Source organism: Polistes dominula, unplaced genomic scaffold, assembly GCF_049000335.1.
Source record: "Polistes dominula isolate Pdom_NZ unplaced genomic scaffold, Pdom_raw_medaka contig_83, whole genome shotgun sequence".
Taxonomy (NCBI): domain Eukaryota; kingdom Metazoa; phylum Arthropoda; class Insecta; order Hymenoptera; family Vespidae; genus Polistes; species Polistes dominula.
The window spans coordinates 500,627-521,575 of record NW_028301032.1 but is presented as its reverse complement, the minus strand read 5'-3'; the positions used below and the strand labels follow the sequence as shown (position 1 = coordinate 521,575).

Below are 20,949 nucleotides of genomic sequence, written 5' to 3'. Positions count from 1 at the left end.
TAGGTGGGTAAATATATATATATATATATATATATATATATATATATATATATTAGGGTGGGTAAAAAAAGTCAATTATTCTTTTTTTACAAGTGACACGGAAAAATGGGTTGCTATACACCTTACAAAAATTCTCACCAAATATGAGCTCTTAATTTGAATAGGAAGATCCTCCGTATCGCAGTTTTGTATTTTTTCTTAGTCCAATAGAATAAAATTCATACTTCATCTTTAATTGATTGTACAGAAAAATGTTCTGAAAGAATTTTGTAGAAAATTTAATGCGCTACAAAAAAGGTATTATATATTTTTTCCGTAAATCTCACCATTTAAATGATATTGAAGATTAAAATTGTATTATTTTAAGACAAATTTCATTTTTGTTTATGAATTTTATAACTCGACAATAAATGACTATTAAAAAATGCGCAATACAAATTTTTGTAGGAAATTAACTGCTCTATAAAAATGGTGTCTCATGTTTTGGCGATTTAATTAAGTATTCAAAAGATATTCATCATCAAACTCTAATGTGTACTGATTTCTGTCTCTGAATATCTTTGACAAAAGATACTTATAAGACAATGATAACTTATGACCAAAAAAATAATCAAAACACAATGATTATTTTTTTTTTCGTGGAGTTTGTTAACCCGGGAGCTCAGTCCTTGGATCATTGTGCCGGGGACCCTTTCGGGGAGAAACCTATCAACGTGGAAGACCCGCGGGCAGCCCCGTCTCCCGTGCGAAGCGCAACAGTCCGGTCGCCACCGAGACTACCAGGTGGAATGTTGGCGGTGGTCCCAATGACATCATTTCTGACGCCCGCGAGCCCAAAGTCACGACGAGCGAGCAGGCATGCTCCCTCAACACAACGATTACGACGATGTACAAAGAGAGACAACAATGGTCCGTCTTTGGTAAAAAAAAATACTTCATATGAATACTGGGGGAAACAAGACGCACCAATTGCGAGTCGAATCTTGTTACACTGGATGTAACTACGTTAAGGGATTCCTAGCAGTATGATGCGTTTAAAGAACGTCGACTTTACGCCTATCTTTTTCCAAGAGCTTATGGTTTATCGTACTCCATTTACGATTGGAACGCACTCTCGTGGCTAAATTTAAAACCCTGATACGAAGTTAGAAAGTAGGGTAGAGTAGACAGGCTTGTTGAGAAACCTTTATCTGTCTCTCTTTCTCTTTACTTCTATCCTTTTACTTTTTCTTTTCCAACGACTAGGTGGACCAATATACGTATTATTGTGTATATGTGGTTTTTATGTTTATTTATGTTGTTAAGATGAACCAAAACATACAAAGTACAGGTAATCCTAGAAAATGCCGTTTTATATAAGACCCTATGTTTATTTATTTGTTCGTGTCATTATCTTAATGGGTAATCTTCTGTTTAGTAGTAATATTAGATTTTTAAGAAAAGTTAGCATATGTTTCAAAATATTCCATATACGCTAATGCCGCGTCGTACAAATATTCCATGTCTTTCTGTAAAAGAAACATTTTTCATGAGTATTTTGAAAATATACGTAAGAAGTAAGTTTTTTTTATGAAAATATTTATCATACTTACGATAGTTCGAACAAAGTCCGGTCTAAATTGTTTGACCGTTCTAATTGCTAAACAAATATCGCATTCCCTTTCTATGGCCATTCTTTCTAAAAGAAAACTCATTGCCAAATAAATACCGCAACCTGTTACACCGTCGCTAAAAAAATAATACATTAACCCATTAGATCTTTTTTTATATTTATTTAAAAGAAGAAGAAGAAAAGAATGATAAAATAAGATCGAATCGTACTGGCATAAAACTGCTGTAGGACTATTGATTCTAGCAATTCGACCTGCTGCTTGCCACAATGTTACCAAAGCCATTGCAGATGGTGGATCCTTATTTTTCCCAGCTTCCCATTGTTTGCAAGTTAATATTGTAACTGGTTGTTCCTTTGTAGGTTTCTAAGCAAAAAGTTCTTGTCTGTTTTTTCTAATATTCAAATTTTCTACTGGTATCAATTACCTCCGAATTGTCAATAAGCATCAGTTTATTAGATACGTAGTATTCAGTTTCTGAAAGTTCTTTAGTGATTACATTAATATATGGTGTTGGTTTAAATTCGTTGTTAGCTGGTACCAAAGGACAACAAGTCTGAAAGAGTAAATCAAGTTTGTTATTGCATATTTGTAATGTTATTTCAAAGTAATGATATTACTGACTGGGTCCTCAGGATCAGGTGGTTGTAAAACGACGATGAGCTCAATATTTAATTCTGCAATCATTCTCCAAAAATCACGAAATGTCGTTGGCATTGGTAATTGACTCGATAAGTATTGATTTTGTTCTTTGAAACCATCTACGTAAACTGCAGCTATGTAATCACTTTCCTCGTCATGAGGTGGATATCTTTTTAAAAACACACGGTTTATTTTGTCTACAAATAAATACGAATATAATTACAGATTTATCGAAATGTATTATGGGTAGGAAAAAATAATCTAACTTGATACTAATTCGGGATATCTATTCTTAGCTATATTCGATTCGGACAAGGAAGTTTGCGAAACAGGTGGCCTAAGAGCTTCGTTTTGCCATGCTGTGTCTTGTAATCTACAAACATATACACAATTTTATTTATTATTATATACACATAAACAAAAATGTAAAATGTTATTTACCTTCGAAATTGTATTTCTAAATCTTTCTTCTTCAAATCTTTGATTTTTGTTGGCAATGCATCGTTGCATGGTAAAGAAGTTGGTAAAGTTTTAGTAGTATAATAAAAATTATAGTAGTAGGTTATAAAGAAAATAGAACAATTAGATTAAAAGGTTTTTTGAAAAATAAAAATTTTGTTAATAATGCTGAAAGTAAAAATCGTCAAATAAGTCTAAAAGAAAAATGGCATAGAAGATTAGGGCATGTAAATTTGGGATGTTTAAACACAATGTGTAAAAACCAATCATTAATTGGTCTACCTTCTGAATTTAAATCAGAATACATGAAATGTAGGACGTGTATTGAAAATAAAATGCACAATTTACCATTTAGTAATGATAAATATAGAGCAAAAGAGATTCTTGAGATTATTCATACAGATGTTTGTGGTAGTTTTAGTACTGATGGTCCTAATGGTGAAAATACTTTGTCACATTTATTGATGATTATAGTAAGATAGCGAAAGTCTATTGCATTAAAGGTAAGGATGAAGTTTTTGGTTGTTTAGTAGATTACATTAATGAAGTAGAAAATATAATTGAAAAGAGAGTTAAGTATTTAAGATGTGACAATGGTAAAGAGTATTTGAATAAAAGGATTTTTGAATATACTAGAAAGAAAGGAATAGTTTTAAATAATTGTCCTACATATGTGCACGAATTAAATAGCACAGCCTAAAGGTTTAATAGAACTGTAATGAATATGGCTCGTTGTTTGCTAGATGAAGCTGAAGTACATAAGAAATTTTGGACTGAAATTATAAAAACAGCGGTTTATTTAAAAAATCGTTCATTAACTAATACAATTGAAAGAAAAACTCCTTATGAGATCTTTTTTAAAAGAAAACCAGATGTTAAAAATTTAAGAGTATATGGCAGTAAAGTGTTTGTAAGAAAACCTGAACAAAGTAGAAACTCAAAATTTGATAAAAAGGCTGAAATGGGAATTTTGTTAGGTTATAATGATGTTGGATACAGAGTTTTGTTAAACAATAAAATTGTAGTTGCAAGACACGTTGATATTATAGAAAAAGATGTAAAATGCATAGGTCTTGATTATGATTATTATAAAAGCTTTGCGAGTTTAGACGATGACTTAAACGATGATGTTTTTGATGATGAACATGATGAGAAGATTTTAAATAACTTATCTCCTACATCCTACTCTCGAGTCATGTAGAGATAATGCGTCTGTTGATGATAAAGTAAAAAGTGAAGAATTACTAGTACAAAGAAAATCAGAAAGAAAGAAAAGTCCTATAGATAGGTACGGAAATCCAGTCACCTATTCAATTTATGTAAATTTTTGTAGTATAAATACGCCTTGTACATTTGAAGAGGCGATTAGTAGTAACGATAGTAAAGATTGGGTTAAAACAATGGACAAAGAAATAGCTAGTCTAAAAGAAAATAATACATGGACTTTAGTTGAAAAAGAAAGTGATAAAAAGGTACTTGATGTAAAGTGGGTGTTTACTAGAAAGACAGATGGAATGTTTAAAGCAAGATTGGTTGTTTTAGGATATCAATAAATAGATGAAATTGAGGATACAAATTCACCTGTAGCAAAAACTCAAACTGTAAAAATATTGTTTTCATTTTGTTGTCAATATGGTTTGCCTATACAGCAAATGAATGTAACAACTGCTTTTTTAAATGGACTTGTAAGCTCAGAGGTATATGTACGTCAACCTAAAGGTTGTGAAGATGGAACGGATAAAGTTTGTAAATTGATAAAAGCATTGTATGATTTAAAGGAAAGCCCAAGAGCTTGGTATGATTGTCTTGATAAAGTTTTGATACAAAAATTAAACTTTAAAAGAAGTAGAGTTGATCCTTGTCTTTATTCTCATGGAGAAGGAGAAAAAATTATGTATATTCTAGTCTATGTTGATGATTTATTAATTTGCTGTAAAAATAAGAAAATGATTGAAAAAGTAAAAGATATGTTATCAGAAAAGTTTAAAATGAAAGATCTAGGTGAAATTAAAGAGTATCTGGGAATTAAAATTGAGTATGATTATCAGAAAGGTGATATGAAACTAAGTCAGGCAAAATATATTGAATCTTTAATAGGTAAATATAAATTAGAAGAAAGTAAACTTTATGATACTCGTATGGAAAAGAATTTAAAACTTGAGAAGTCTGATAGTAGTGAAACAAATATTAAGTATAGAAACTTGATAGGAGAACTGTCTTATATTAGTTCTAATACAAGGCCAGATATAAGTTATAGTGTCAATTATTTGAGTAGATTTCAGAGTAATTATAATAATACTCACTGGAAGTATGCATTAAGAGTTCTAAAGTACTTATATCGGACCAAAGATTTGTCATAATTTTAAAAGAAAAAAGAATTGTAATCTTTTAGATTTCTTTGTTGATGTAGATTGGGCAGGTGATACTGTAGATAGGAAGTCTACTTCTGGTTATGTAATTAGATTATTTGAAAATGTAATTGATTGGAAAACTAAAAAACAAAAATGTGTAACAAAAGCATCGACGTTTGCAGAGTATTTAGCTCTTTCTGATGTTGTAAGTGAATTAAAGATTGTAAATGAATTAGTAAAATTCTTTAGTATTAAAGTATAATATGTGATGCGATAAAAGTATATGAAGATAATTCTGGAGCGATAAATGTAGCAAATTACGGAAATTTCACTAAAAATTCAAAACATGTTGAAATACATTATTATTATTATGTACATGAAAGCGTAGAAGGAGGATTGATTGAACTTTCATTCACAAATGAAAATATTGCTGATATATTCATGAAAGCACTTGGTAAAGAAATGTTTGTTAAATTTAGATTTCTGGTAAATATTGTATGAGTATGAATAATGAAAGTATTGAACTTAAGCAATGTGAATGCTTAAAATTAAAAATTACAATGTAAATGTACGATCCGAAATGATCGTACGGTAACTAGCTGTATTCAAATCGCGCGCGTTCGATTATATCGATTAATATAAGATTCTAACTCGATATTCATTATGAGTATCGAACAACCACAAGCGACTACCGGTACCGAAGCACTAACCTCACCTCTCGCATCACTACTTCTCGCACCCCCACCATACATGCGCCCTGCTGGGTCAGTTCAAAAGACCATTCTTTCTATTCCACCACCGGACGCCTACGACGATACACCTTCGGCATCTAAAGAATATAGAAGCCATACTGGACAAAAGGACTTAAGGATTCATAAGGAACAACAAAGGGAACATCCCAATCTTTCCGATTTGTGAATGTAAGCCTATTCAGCCCCACAACCCTTAACCCTTTCGCTACGGGGCGGATCTCCGCCGCGGTACTCTCGCAGTACGGCGCTCTACACCGAAACAGTGCACGGTGCACGCAACGTTCGAGCCGGTGTCGTAAGACTGATGATCGAGGCATTTGGTTTATTATTGAAGCACGTAAAAAACAAATGATGCAAAACGAAAGACTCACGTGGCATGTCTAGAGTGAGATACTCTGTGCATAGCAACTGCAGGCGCTTATCATGTATACAATTACGCGACATCTTTAGCGGGAGCGACTATAGCCGCTCGTAGTATCTCAGCGGCATCACATGGAAAGCAACTATAGTCGCCCGTAGTACCTGAGTGGCATCACATGGAGAGCGACTATAGTCGCTCGTAGTAGCGAAAGGGTTAAGGTTGTGATCGCTATACGTGAGGAGTGCGAGAGGTAAGATCATTCCATTATATAGTTTTCTCGCAAAATGTAGTTTCCACGTGGCGACGCCACGTGGTAAATTTTCATCATTGTATTTTACCAATATCATCCAGAGTTTTTATGCCGCAAGGCTTTTCCCTGACGAGCCAATAAAGCTTCGCATCTTTTATTGGCTCAACCACGTGTTTTATTTTACACCTAAACCTAACCCTTTATTCTCCACATCATAGCATATACAAAATTGCCAGAGGACTCTTAATTAAGGAATTTAAGCCCACTACAGTAAATGTAAAGAGGCGTGTTGGAAATAGAGTTACAGTTACATTGTATTTGAATATTAAGGATATAGTGTATAGGCACGCATACATAGTAAGTGATAGTATGTGTGTATGTGTGTGTGAGCTAAATTGGCTCGTTGTTCTGTAGCGTACGCTCAGTTCAAGATGTAACGGCAGAGAAGTCGCCACACGTATACTTAGTTATAAAAGCCTTTCATACAGTGATGATAATAAAACTACTCATTATTATAAATCTTCTCAAGTTACTTTGCCTTTAACCAATTATCCACTTTTCTTAACATAAAGATGGTAAACAATCTATTAAAACTAAATGAACGAATAAATATTGTTGCTTATCGTATACAATATTGGCTCTTTCATTTATGATCGATTGCATTTCCGAAAAAACGTCGACAACCTATACAAAAAATCGATCCCATCATCAGAAACATTTAATAATTTTGTTAATTTTTGTTTGACTTACCCCTTCGGCTGCTGCACGTCTCAAACAAATATCGCATAAAATGATTGTACCGGTTCTACCAATACCAGCACTGCAATGAACTACCATTGGTCCATTTCCAATTTCTTTAGCTAAAATTTTTTTCAAAAAGGTTACAACGGAATGTGTGTAATTTGGTACACCATGATCTGGCCATGCTGTGTAATGCAAATGTTCTACCTGCATTGTCAAAATACAATTATTGAAACAATGTAAAAAATGATCCTCATCGAAGGTTCGATTTACCTTACGGGTTTCGTCATTACACGTTACGTGTAAGATTCTAAAAGTATAGTCGGCGAAAATGTTTTGAGTCGAGTTGAAAACCACAACGTCACCGTACTTCTTCTTTTTACCAATGTCAGGCCAATATTGTTCACACTTGGTCTATGAACACACGATGTTAAATTTAACACAACAATTTTATTAGATAGGGTTAACTAAAAATTCGTTTTGAGAACTACCAACCTTTCCATTTTCAATTAAATTAGTTAGCATGCAAATAACAAAGACATTCTCTTGCCAGATCATACGCCAAAAATCAATTATCGTTTTTGCTTTTGGTCCTTGAGTAGCTATGTAACGTTTTTCCTTTTTGTAACCCTTTATTGTTTTTTTTCCATGTAACATTTAAAAGAAAAAAACATTCTATCATCGATTACAATTTTCTACAATGTGAAATAAGATTTTTTTGAATAAAATCATTCTCTTTTACCTTGATGTAATTGGCGTTGATGTAATCGGAGAAAGGGTCATCAGCGAGTTTCTTCAATACCACACGTGTTTCGTCATCTACATATACATATATATGTATATATAAATAAATGTTTTTATTCAAATCGCTAAAAATGTTTTTTAAATATTACTTACATGCTATAAGATTTCCATAGCGATTTTTTGATTTATTTTGCGGTAATTTGCCATAATCCCATGACTTTGTTTGGCCTCTTGGAAAAGACTACAAATTAATCATTTTCATCATCATATGAATAATAAGAACTTGTTCTTTTGATTATGCCAATATTCATTCGTTTTTTTTAATATTTTATTTTTCGTATTTGTTTTGTCAGATGAATAAATGTTTTTCGTACTCGTATCTCCCGCTCTTGCGTGCGCTAGTGATATTCGTACGATAATTATCGTACACGTCACATAATTTGGAGCATTGTACAATCCGAAATTTAACTTGTACGATAATTTCAGATAATTCGATATGTAAATATAATTTTCGATATGTCTTTTTTGTTATTGTTACGTGATTCGGTTGCAGCGCACTTTAGAGCACTCAGTTATTTTTGTATATTATGTATATATTAGTCACATTTCTTAGCCCCATAGCCAGGAAAAAGGACGAAAAAGGACGAAGAAAAAGAGGAGGAAAGGACGAAAAAAGCAGCAACGAACCAAAGACTAAAAAAAAAGGTCATCAAGTTTGCTAAAATATATACATTTTCACTTTTTTTTTTTCAGTATTTTAAATCTTAAAATCTGATTAAAATCGGATCTTATTTTTCTATGCGTACGATAATTTTACTGAGAACCCGATAATTTTACGACACTGTGTCGATCAGACAAGCAAAAGTTTCTGGGATCACTGCTGTTATTTTTCTAATAAAGGTTATTGGATTCATATTCATCGAAATAAATCAGCGTGGTAACTTATTCTCGAACTACAGAAATACCTTTCCTTTCATCCTCATAAAACTAACAAGTTTAATTGTTTAAATTTACCTCATATTGTTCATCCAGTAATCCCGATTTAATTGCATTTCTTACATAATCCTCAAAATCTTTTACTTTTATTGGCATCACACTTGAATCATCGTTTTGAGTATTATTAATCAAACATGAAAGATTTTCTCTGCTTTGATTAATAAAAGAACGTTTTTTCGCTACTATCGGTGCCGTAGGTTTAATTTCAGGCACATTTTCATTCGTTTCTACAGTCTCGTTCAAAGCAAAAATATGAATCGTCAAATTTGTTTTGTTGTATCTAAAAATTCAATTAATAATATTAATAATTGTAATGTTGTCAAATAAATTAGGTTGTTTGGAAAGTTTGTGCCGATTTCTGCTAGATGGCACATTAAAGTTCTTTTATTTAAAAATAACCTGAAAAGTTCTGGACAAACAAAATTTAAAAATTATTCTTAGCGATGGAGAAAGATTCTGATAAAGAATGGCACTTATATATAATTTAACAAAAAAAAACTTCAATTGAAAAACATTTCAATCTTCCATCAAAATCGGCACGATGTTTCCGGACAATTCAATAATAGAATTTGAAAAATTTTTGTCAGTTACCTTCGATGAATAATAAATCCTAAGAAGAATATAACGATGAGTATAACGACGAGATAAATTGGCCAAATTACGTAGGAATTTGTATCATATACAAAACGATTTAATGTTAATGATAATAAACTTGTGATATTTTCTGCTTGAATAATCACGTAAATTGTATAAACATTGTACAATCTCAATGGACAATTGATACCCTCTTCGTATTTTTGATTATCACCTATAGAAAATTCTTTTCCGGAATATTGATCGGCCTGGCATGAGACACGAACAATGAAGAACTCTTTTTTTAATTAATTTCTATATTAAATACTAATTGGCATAATAAAACATAAGTTTAAAGAGAAGGGATGTTGTTAAACTTACGGGAAAACTAGCAGCTAACCATGCAATTTCGTTATTTTTAATATTCGTTAATTCGTTGAAATATTCGTTTAATTTGGTATAGTTTTTGCACGGATGTTGACCCTTTACTATGATATATATTTTACTATTTTTAACGTCGTTCAAAAGTCTTGGAATTTTTAACAATAATGACGTATTACTTTCAACCGTATAATTTAATTTATCATTTTCAAAAGTTATAGAATTAGGCGTACTTATAGTGCCACTTTTAGATTGACTTTTTTTTTCGTCAATTGTTACAGCCTGTACGATTATTCTATACGTAGTTGAAGATGATAATTTGATACTCCATTCGTATTCTCGTTGATATTTCGTTATTTTATAATTATATACTTTTTCTTGTTCGAATATCGAATTATTTTCTCTCAAATTACTTTCAATTATTTGTACGTTGATCAAAAATTTAATGAGAGGTGTATTCGTTTTCCAAGGATGACACCAACTTACAATGACTATACCTTTATGGTCAATTTTAATTTGTAAATTTTTCGGTGGATCTGATTTTGTTGCTAAAAAAAGAAACACACATTTTTATCAAGGTAAGCATTATTATTATAATTATATTATATACGTAATTACCAATTTTTTTTGGATTGTACATAATTGTCGATGATTCTCCAGGATTGCTAACATTTTTGTTATATCCCGTTACCTATAAAATTGTATGTATAACATCTCTTCTACTAAATATTTATTTATTAATGTATTGGGTTGTTCGGAAAGTAATTTCGTCTTATTTTTGTGAAATAAAAGCCAATTTATATATAAAGAACAAATATTTTATTAAATTATATATTGGCAATTCCGGTTCAATTTTTTTTGCCATCTTTCTGGTAGTATCATGATTCCACGCTCATAAAAGTTTTGCACTTTGCTGTCAATAAACTGATCGAGATGGTTTTTGACCTCTTCATTTTAAGTGAAGGTTTTTCCGTCTAAAACATTTTGCAGTGATCGGAACAAATAATAATCCGAAGGTGCCAGATCTGGAGAATATTGTGGGTGTGATGACAGTAGACTTCCATATTAATTAATTTTTTTTTTATCCGGTGAAAGCTCAAAAAAACGATATCTTTAAAATCCCACCGAACAAACAGCATCTCCTATTTTTGACGGATATTGGCTTTCAAATAGCTTTGAGATAGTTCATCTATTTTGCTGCATGATCTCTTACGTTTGACATTGTTATATACAACCAATTTTTCGTCTCTAGTAATATTGCATTACAAAAATGAATCATTTTTGTGACGTTTGAGAAATAAATCACAGACGTTAATGCGACGACACAAACTTCTCTCCGTGAGAATATGGGGAACCCATATACCGATCTTCGAGGTTAAACCCAGGCCTTTAAAGTGGTCATAAACGGTTGATTTTGATAAATTTAACCTCTCGCCGATCTCACCTGTTTTTTTTCGCCTGTTTGCATCATCGTGCCGGTGCCTTTATCGTGTCTTCATCAGTTTTAACCGACCTTCCAGAACGTGGGTGCATCTTCGACATCAAAATTGCCTGATCGGAATTTTGCAAACCAGTTCTGGCACTGGCATACTGTCAACACATTTTCTTACACATCGGTTAATTTTTTTCTAGCTTGAACAGCATTTTCACCTTTGCTATAGGGAAAAAAGTAAAATTCGGCGACAATGCTGTTTATTGCTCACCATATTTAAAAGGACACCAATCAAAAACTACAGCGTAGAATCAATTGGACTTTTTGGGTGCAACAAGATACAATTAAATCCTCTGTCGGGAAAAAACGAAATTACTTCTCGAACAACCTAATAAATAATATTTTATACATACAGTTATAGTAGAATATATATTTTTCCTTAATACGATTTTTGAACAGATGTAATTTTCCCAAAGTACACAAAATTCATTAGCATATATATACGTGTTATTTGAATCAGAAATCGATGAACAATCTGTATTATTGTAACATATATTAACAATATAATGATCTAATTCTCCCTTAGGTGGTAATGGTTCTTTCCATCTTAAAGAAATTGTCATTTTACGATTATCGAATTCATATATATCAAGTTCTCTTACAGGTGTTGGTGCTGAAGATACAAAATTGCACAATTTAAATAAAATCAAATCAAATGAAATTGAACTTATAAAACTTACGTTTCGATGGGGTAGTAAATATCAATTCCACGCCAGCACTATTATTATGGGGTTTGCCATAATCTCGTATAGAAAAAATTTGTACTTTATATTTTTCGTAACTGTTTAAATTTAATTTGTTGAGATTGAAATATGAATATGCAGTTTGTTCATTTATATCTTTTTGATGTCTTACAGCCTCGCTAAGTCCTGTAAATATTAGTCTCGTTTTTTCAATAGATCCTGAAATAGTCGTACAATCTATTGGTTTGTCCCAAGTAATTCGATTATTTTCATATTTCAAATTAGAAAGTTTAGATCTTGGAATAGCTGAAAGAATTGTTTTCAAATAATCAACTCGTACTTCAATTTCAATTTCGAATCTGTACCACCTATACACACCTGTAGCTTTCGTAAAAAAACGTTTTTTTATTTCCAAACCTTTCTTCGAATTATATGCAACAATTGTTAATAAATATTTTGCGTATGGAGGTATATTGGAAAACGTAACATTTGTCATTGATGTATATGTTGTTTTGTTGTATTTCGAGATGATAGATTGATTATAATTTGCACATCCATAATAAAAATCAACCTACGTAGAAAAGGATAAAAATTATTATAAGTGTATGATTGTTAGAAATTCATTTACCATTAACGTGATTTCGTAAGTTTGAATTTTCCCCTTTGGTCTTTCTGGTGGTTTCCATTCTATGTATACTTGATCGTCAGACTGTTTCTTAATTTGTACATTGGTTACTTCCGAAGGTTCTACGAAGAATATTATTTTTTTAATTACAAATACATTTGTGAAAATAATTGTATAAAAGTGTACTGACCCCCATCATCAGTATAAATAATTGTTGATAAGATATTTGTATTATTTCCACTTATTTTAACGTCGTATACGGTGGCAGGTAGAACTTTATATATCATGGGAATTTCAATGATATTTCCTTCATAAATTGTATTATTCGTATTATTTTGTTGATAAATTAACAAATTGTACCAAGACCATGGACATGAATAATTGCTTTCTTTGTTATTATTTAATGGATTATCGCCAGTTATTGTTAAATAGGTATCATTAGCTTCAATATTAAAGTGTGCCTTAGCTGGATGAATCAAATTTATGAATAAACTTTATAAATTCGAAGTAATCGTATTTGAAAATATAATTTAAATTACGTACCATCGCAGGGTGTAATAAAATTGTTAGTTAAACCTTTTATAATAAATTTCTCTTGTCCAACGCGTAATTTGCACGATACATTATAATTTATCCCTGGTTGTAAAAATTTGAAATCACTTTCTAAAGTAGTCGTATTTGGAAATACAGTCTTATATGTACAGGTATTTTCGTTCAAAGTGTTCCTATTATTCTGTAAATGATAAATTATCTTGCGTGATTTTGTTCTTCCATTATTTTACAACGTATAATGAATAATTAATTACTTGAATGACAAAACAGTATTCGGTTATCGTTTCCTTATATTCATCCCTTGCAATGAGACTAACACTAAGGTATGTTTTATTTATAAAATTGATAATAGGTGGTGGTGGTACATCGATCACTGAAAAATGACTTTTTTGTATTACTAATTTATATTAATGTTTTGCACGCGTATCCATATCTGTTTGCATCACAATCTGTACAATTTATAGAATTTTTGTTAAATAAATGTTATTAAATGCAATCAATATAAACTTACGTTTCTCACATTGGTTGCCTATTAAACCATTGTAACAAGTACAACCCATTTTTGTACAAATTACTGTATTTTTACAATTTTTATCAAAATATTGCAGAATACCTCCACAAGATTTTGAACATAGCGTTCCGTTTGGACAATCAAAATCATCTATGAATATTATAATTTTATATAAAATACTACATAAATCTATCATTTTGTATTTATACTTACTGTTTTCGAATTCTGATGTTTTTAGAAAAGCGTTGACTATTTGATTACGTTCGTATGACATTTTTTCACAATATACATTATGCTGAGAGGGATCAAAAGAATTTTTGTTTAACTTATAAACGATCAACTTACTGCTTTTCGTTGCATCTAAAAAAAAATAATTTAAGTTATCTCATGTATTGAAATGAATTCGTATGAATTTTGTACCTAACGAAGGACACTCTCGAATATTTCCTATTGCCCAAAAACCCTGATCACTTTTATCATCGATCATTGGTGTAATTTGAATTTTTACATATTTATTGTCATTAGATGAAAATGTTGTATTAATTTGAACATATTGCCACGTTGTTAATTCATGAATTTCTTTGTATCCTTTATAAATTCGTGTATTTATTTCTTCATTAACGTCGTCATCATTGAATAATATCATAGTGATATTTATTTTACAATTTTCACACAGACCAATAGAAAATTCGAAACAAAGGAATAAATTTTTGTAAGGTTCTTTAGGACTAATTAGGACAGCATTTAATTCTTTCGTATAAATATAATCATCTGTAATAAATAAAAAACAATTTATATGGTATAGAACCTTTCTTTTTACCTGATTAGATAATCGATTATAGAATATAATTGAAAACTTACACACGTGATATCGAATAAGCATCGGTTGTGAACTTCTATAAAAGAGATAATACCTATCGTGATTATTTGGAACAGGTTTTTCATCCACATATTCTAATAGGATTTTTTGTTTATTATATAAAGTTATCTTTCTCATTACGTTGTTCCATTTTAATACAAAGTGTTTCCATTCGTTTGGATTCAACTTAAAATCCTATTAAATAATACGAATTGTATTTAATTCCTTTTGATAACGATAAAAGTATTTTCAAATGCTTACGGTGTTATTATCTCTCATTATAGAACAATCAGTTCCTGGCAATGGATATTCCGATGGTAAACCTTGTGGACATTTTCGTATAATCGACTTAGTATTTTCCCATCCACCGATAATGATCCAATAACAAAAAGAACTTTGATAGTTTTCATCATCGCATAATACCGCGTGTACGTCGGCAGCAGCACGAACGGAAAATACGACGGAATCGGTTTTATTTAAGTAACCAATACGATCCAATTTATATGTATTGTTAGAATATTTAAAATTATCATATTCCTTGAAATGTTCCCAACGATTATCCAATACCGGTCCCATTGGTTTATTCCAAGAATTACCAATATACCATTGACTTATATTCCACCCAAACCGTCGATACAAATTATATGGAAAATCGTAATTAATTTCTTTTATACAATTCTCATTTGGACTATTAGTAGTACAGAAATCTGTAAGTATGAGGAAAAAAAATTAACCAAATTCTAATCATTTTATTGTTAAAAAAAAAAAGAAAAATAAATCATTTATTACCAAAGCTCTGTTTCCAATTTTGAGAATCAATTAATGGCATATTCCATACGAGTGCATTTCCGTCGTCTTTGGATGCGCATATCAAATTTGTCCAGTTGTCATTCATATTTCGAAGGATTAATAAATTTTTGAATGCATAACTCAGTTGAAAATGAAGGATTATAGTAATTAAAACTTTCATATTGCACCTTTCAACGTAACAAGTCATTACAATGTTGTTAATTTTTTTATTATAGCATACAGTAGTGTAACTCACATTTTTTAATGAAACTCAGGATTAATCTCACTCGCGTCAATTATTTTGTTTTATTTTAGATAATGTTAAACGTTAACGGGTAAAACATTAAATGAAAAAACGGATGCCGAGTGAGTGAACACTAGAAATATTGTATTACTCATAACTGTCACGAATAAAACCACGCTTCCTTCGAGATAAGTAATGGTCTTTGTTCATGATAAATTGTGTGTATTTGAAATACCATTGCAAATATTATTTTTCCTTAGAAAAAAGAAATCAAAAACAAATCTTATTTATTCCTAGAAATTCCATATAATAAATTATTATTTTTCATTTTACAAATCATACATACATATTTTTATTTCGCTATCATTTCTTACAAAAGATGGTCTACAGTTGAACGGAACAACACAATTGTTGACATTCGCGGAGGATATTGTTTTGTTAGGGGACAATGAAGAGGCATTAATTAATAGCGCAAAAATATAAATATATAATACTAAAGATCTGGAACTGCAAATAAGCACGGAAAAAATCAAATATGTGGTAACCGATAGAGTTCAGAATAGGTCTAGTACGGGAACTTTAGTCGTTTTGAGCGGATCTTTAGGTATTTAGGATCGATCATAAACCAGACGAACGAAATTAACGAAGAACTTAAGAAAAGAATCAATCTAGGCAACTCAAGTTTTTATTCGGTTAACAAATTGCTCAGCTCGATGTTGTTGTCTAGGAGATTAAAAATCAGGATATACAGGACAATCATCCTGCCGGTAGTCCTTTATGGTAGCGAATCGTGGTCGCTGACGTTACGGGACGAAAAGAAATTCAGGGTCTTCGAAAACAAAGTTCTTCGTAAAATCTTCGGCGCAAAACGCGATGAGGAATCGGGCGAATGGAGAAAACTCCATAACGTTGAAGTACATCGATTGTACAACAAACTAGACATTATAAACGTCGTAAAATCACGCCGATTAAGATTGGCTGATCACGTGGCGTGTATGGGTGAGGATCGAACGGCGCACAAAATGTTGGTCGGTATACAAAACGGGAAAAGACCACTAGGAAAACCAAAACATAGATGGGAGGATAATATTAGAAGAGAACTGAAAGAAATAGGATACGAAAACCGTAAATGGAAGGATCGCGCTTAGGGACGGGAACACTGGCCGGATTTGGTATTTGCGGCAATGAACTTGAGTTAATAAAAAAAAAATATTATTTCTTACAATCTTCGGGAAGTACAAGGTCACTTAGATAATAAAAAAATTTAATGATATTATCATCGTTATCTTTTTATAAACTAATACTTTTTTTCACATGGACGCATGTACATGCATATCATAAAATTGATTGATCTGAACATTTACAATTTATAATTTGACATACTCTATTAAATATCCAAAGTACAATTCGTGATGAATACAATATATAATATATATATACATATATATATATATATTTATATATCAGCTGGACTAGAATACCCGCGTGCTTTGTGTTTTTCTAATCGCAGCGAAAAATATGAAAAATAAGTATTCAAATAACAACGAAATTAAATCGTTTCCTGCCACATGTTGTTTATGAGGGGATTTTATTTTTAGGCTACGTGTATTAATGAAAATTCAAGGTGACAAACGTGGTATCCAAGAATGTACTCTCCTGTGTCGTCCTAAATTACACTTTGGGGTTAAGACAGCAAGAAGAGCCAAGCATGCACCCAAAAGTGAAACTCCGCACAATGCACCAGCTGTTATATCGTGTAGAGGAGTTCCTGGTCTAGGTGATTTAATATCTAATAATAAAAGTCCTGCACAACTCAATGCGGAAAGTCCAGCAAGACCTAGTCCTGTCCAAGTTCTTCTTAAACTTCTGCAAGCACCTGCCAATGCGCAGCAAACACCGCAACCAGCAGCACTGTCGAAATAATATCTGAAAAAACGAACAGACATATATTGTTATTTTTATTTAAATATCATTTTATTAGTTCTTACTTACTTTCTTCCTTGGGTCCAAGAAAGATAAAATGCCAGACCACAGGTCAAAATTCCTACCATGACCAACAAGAGGGGTGCATTTCTTCGATCATTTTTCTCCAATGCACTTGCCAATGTTGTATTAGCGTCGCTGTGTGGTGGAGATAACGGTGGTACCTAATCAAATTAAACAAATGAAACATTTATTGTTAGAAATTGTGATTAATCCTAATCACAAGTGGTTTAAACTTACAACAGCAGTCCTAGCAATGAACGCACTTTCCACGCTCTGATAACCGTTTCTCTTTTGATCGGTTGGAAGTACCTGATACCTTGGAGAACCAGACACCATTGGCATAGATTCCGGACCATTTTCTAGATAACCATAGCGTGGTGGGGGTTCTCCGTGAACCATAGATGCAAGATCAACCGGAGCTGTACCAACGTAACGAAGTCTGCCACAATTACTGGCTGGACAAACATCCTGTTGTTGTCTAGACGTGTTTTCTATTAGAGGTAGACACCTTCTAGCCGAAGGTTCTTTGTTAGGTGTCGAAGTTTGAGGGCCATTAGTTGGAAACGTTCGATTCTGTGGTGTTCCTTGAGGTGTCGTACGTGTTGGACTGAAGTTATGACCTATATGTGAACAAAATGGAACGAGTTATCTTTGGGAATATAATTATATGAAAAATAATAGAAGTATAAAGATTAAAAATTATTAGTTACTGCTTGGGGATCCAGCTGGGGTTAGGACTCTCCTTTGTGGGGTACCGGTTTGATTCACGGTCTGTTGCCTTTTAGGAGATAGGGTTCGTTCCTCCGATCTAGACCTTGGTTTTCGTGGTGTCGTCAATATTTCGTGAAGTTTTCTCGTTGCTAAATTATTCCTAGGTGACGTTGAATATTCCTGTTGAAGGTTCCTTTCCGGTAGGGCTGGCGGTGGTTCATCGTCTTGTAAAGGTACTCTCGCGTAACGACCTATCAATATATTAACCTCGTAAAAAGTTTTAAATGAAATGATAATGAGCAGAGAAAAGAAAAATTGACTTTACCTTGAGCAGCGTTAACGCTACCACGTCGTGAGATACGTCTGTTTCCATTCCAAGTATTCCTGACAATGTCTTCTTCGTCATTGTCGTTATCATCGTCGTTATTGTCAATGTTAAGATTATCATCGATTTCGTCAGGATAATCTAACTCACCCGGTACAATCGCGTATCTTTTTTCACCGTTGTTACGGTTGGTATGCATTTGTTGCATGCGGCCCCTTTGTCGTTTATCGTCTTGGTTGACCGGCGGCGCGGAACGTTGCCGTTGCACCTGCTGGCGCGGAATGAACTCGTACCTGATGGAAGGCCTTCTTTGCAATTGACCCCTTTGCTCGTCCTGAATATATTCGTATCTCGAGGATTGTCCATAATTCATTGCACCACGATCATCTATCGGAAGACTCGCGTATCTCTTGTGAGTTGGTTGACCAACGTTGTTATCTTCCAAATAACAATATCGTCTATTATGTTCTCTGTTATCTAACGTGTCTATTTGTCTTTCCATTCGCGTTTCGTTGTTACCTTGAAACGCCGGATTACTTTGGCCGCATTGCAAATTCATTTGCAAGGGTGGCGGGGGTGGCGGTAATTCGTCGGTGCTGCATTGAAATTGTGGAGGTGGTGGTAAATTTTCTCTATCGTCAGGTATGTATTCCGATTGACGACAAAACGATGGATTGGTGTAACAGTGCACTGGGGCACACGGTTCTGATGTTTGCGCCATCTTTTCCTATTAATCCTTCTCAACACAACACTTTTTGAAAAGTCTTTTCCTTTTTTTTTTTCAAATACAATAAGTTCTTAACAATTATTTTACTCCTGTTGAAATATTCTTCAGGAACGATTAACAACGATCAAAAAAAGTGTGCTAACGTAAGTAGGTGATCTCCAAGTTTCCAAGGACAAATTAACTGTTCGAACTGGCGTAATTTCCACGTTTACGCGTGAATACTCTATTTTACACATTTTACACTATTCAAAATTTGTTAATAAGATTGACAAATACATTAAAAAAGAAAAATGTTATTATACTTTCTGATACTTGTTCCGAGTTCGAAAATGTTTGGTAGCGTGCACGAGCGTTGCCAGTTCGAAACTGGCAGCTCGAACGTGGGATTCCTTTAAGCAGCAGATGTACTACGAAAAGGGCGTCTCTTCCACGCGCGCCTTTTTCTCCTCGAAGTTAGTAGTATGTGAATGTACGAGAGAGGGGTGGTTGTCGCATGTAATACGGGCCCGGTGTTTCCCTTTGCAAGAAAGAAGAAGGGTCCCATTGCGTTCTCTTTTAACAGCATACTATTACTCCCCCTTCCTTTTATTTCCTCCCCTTCTCTTCCCTTCCTTCAAGGTACCCTTAACGATTATTTGCAAGGTTTTCATACACGTCGAAGAATTTTCACGTTGTCGTCATTTGAGCGCCAGTTTACCTCTCAGATAGACTCTTTAAATTTTAAATGTCTCTTTCTCTATCTATCCCTTTTTTTTTCTTTTTTTCAATCATTAATTTACATCCATCAAAATTTCATCTCTTTTATTACAATATTATTATTATTTTTCATATTGTATATATTATTGTGTAAAGTTTCCTATTATAAGTTAGGTTGTGAAATCTTGAAAAGATTCAATGATCTTTCCCTTTGCATTTTCTTTGAAAAACTTTTATTTGCCAAATGTTCTTGGACATATTTATATTAGAACGTTGTCCTGTGAAACGTTATATTTTGAAATATCAACAATCCGTTATAGATAGGAGGAACTCGTGTAGAAGGTACCGTGTTCGATTTGTGGGACAGCTGCTGTTGCCACGACCGTTGGGACGCGTGCCCCAATCGCAACAGCTGCTCCAATACGAATGCATTTCGGTCACAAACATGATCTTTTTCTCTTTCCCTTTCCTTTCTATATCCAAGTGCACGTGCAAAGAGAGAGAGAGAGAGAGAGAGAGAGAGATAAAAAGAACGAGGGGGAGGGGAAAGGAGAGAGAAAGTCGTTGAAGCATCCACGTTAACGGCCAAAAAGTCACTGAACTAACAAAAAATATCGAACAACTCGTTTTATCTCATTATAATTTAAGTTTGATCTTCCAAAAAATAACCAGGAAAACATTTTTACTTTATTTTCCTTGTTTTCCTGCCACCCCCTTTTCCCTCCTCACGTCCAATCGTTTCTAATCGGAAATTCAGGTTTTTCTTTTTGGTTTCGTGTGTTTTTTTTTTTTTTTTGCAAACTTTTCTATAACGGTAAACGTATGAAGTGAAAGCTATAGGAAAGGGTTAGTGGGGGAAAGGAAAAACGATCGAAATCGAGATCAACTT

The 20,949-nt window shown here is 32.7% G+C and overlaps 3 protein-coding genes across 4 annotated transcripts; all 3 read right to left on the bottom strand.

Moving 5' to 3' along the window:
- Positions 1-1,272: 1,272 nt before the first annotated feature.
- LOC149031879 (receptor-type tyrosine-protein phosphatase alpha-like) lies at positions 1,273-6,981 on the bottom strand. Of its 2 annotated transcripts, XM_089174379.1 has the most exons (8): positions 5,778-6,981; positions 2,694-2,730; positions 2,519-2,625; positions 2,235-2,449; positions 2,038-2,166; positions 1,822-1,976; positions 1,593-1,728; positions 1,273-1,508 (listed from the first exon to the last, which is right to left on the bottom strand). In XM_089174379.1, exons 1-8 carry the CDS (start codon positions 5,812-5,814, stop codon positions 1,434-1,436), a joined length of 891 nt encoding a protein of 296 aa, XP_089030505.1. In that variant the 5' UTR covers positions 5,815-6,981; the 3' UTR covers positions 1,273-1,433. The 2 variants fall into 2 exon arrangements, with proteins under 2 accessions (XP_089030505.1, XP_089030506.1); XM_089174380.1 differs by lacking the exon at positions 2,694-2,730 and having other exon boundaries at positions 5,773-5,801.
- On the bottom strand, positions 2,519-15,713 carry LOC107071032 (uncharacterized). The gene is made up of 23 exons (XM_089174370.1): positions 15,372-15,713; positions 14,844-15,289; positions 14,585-14,777; positions 14,144-14,494; positions 13,937-14,083; positions 13,724-13,873; positions 13,467-13,585; positions 13,204-13,393; positions 12,851-13,126; positions 12,664-12,782; positions 12,414-12,606; positions 12,033-12,341; positions 11,706-11,965; positions 10,479-10,551; positions 9,861-10,408; positions 9,498-9,748; positions 8,925-9,186; positions 8,064-8,151; positions 7,909-7,985; positions 7,662-7,796; positions 7,440-7,580; positions 7,176-7,373; positions 2,519-7,109 (listed from the first exon to the last, which is right to left on the bottom strand). Exons 1-23 carry the CDS (start codon positions 15,577-15,579, stop codon positions 6,987-6,989), a joined length of 4,857 nt encoding a protein of 1,618 aa, XP_089030496.1. The 5' UTR covers positions 15,580-15,713; the 3' UTR covers positions 2,519-6,986.
- A 126-nt stretch (positions 15,714-15,839) lies between these two features.
- Positions 15,840-20,136, bottom strand: LOC107071038 (uncharacterized). The gene is made up of 5 exons (XM_015329692.2): positions 18,638-20,136; positions 18,312-18,563; positions 17,839-18,221; positions 17,608-17,762; positions 15,840-17,541 (listed from the first exon to the last, which is right to left on the bottom strand). Exons 1-5 carry the CDS (start codon positions 19,356-19,358, stop codon positions 17,235-17,237), a joined length of 1,818 nt encoding a protein of 605 aa, XP_015185178.1. The 5' UTR covers positions 19,359-20,136; the 3' UTR covers positions 15,840-17,234.
- Between the last annotated feature and the right edge of the window lie 813 nt (positions 20,137-20,949).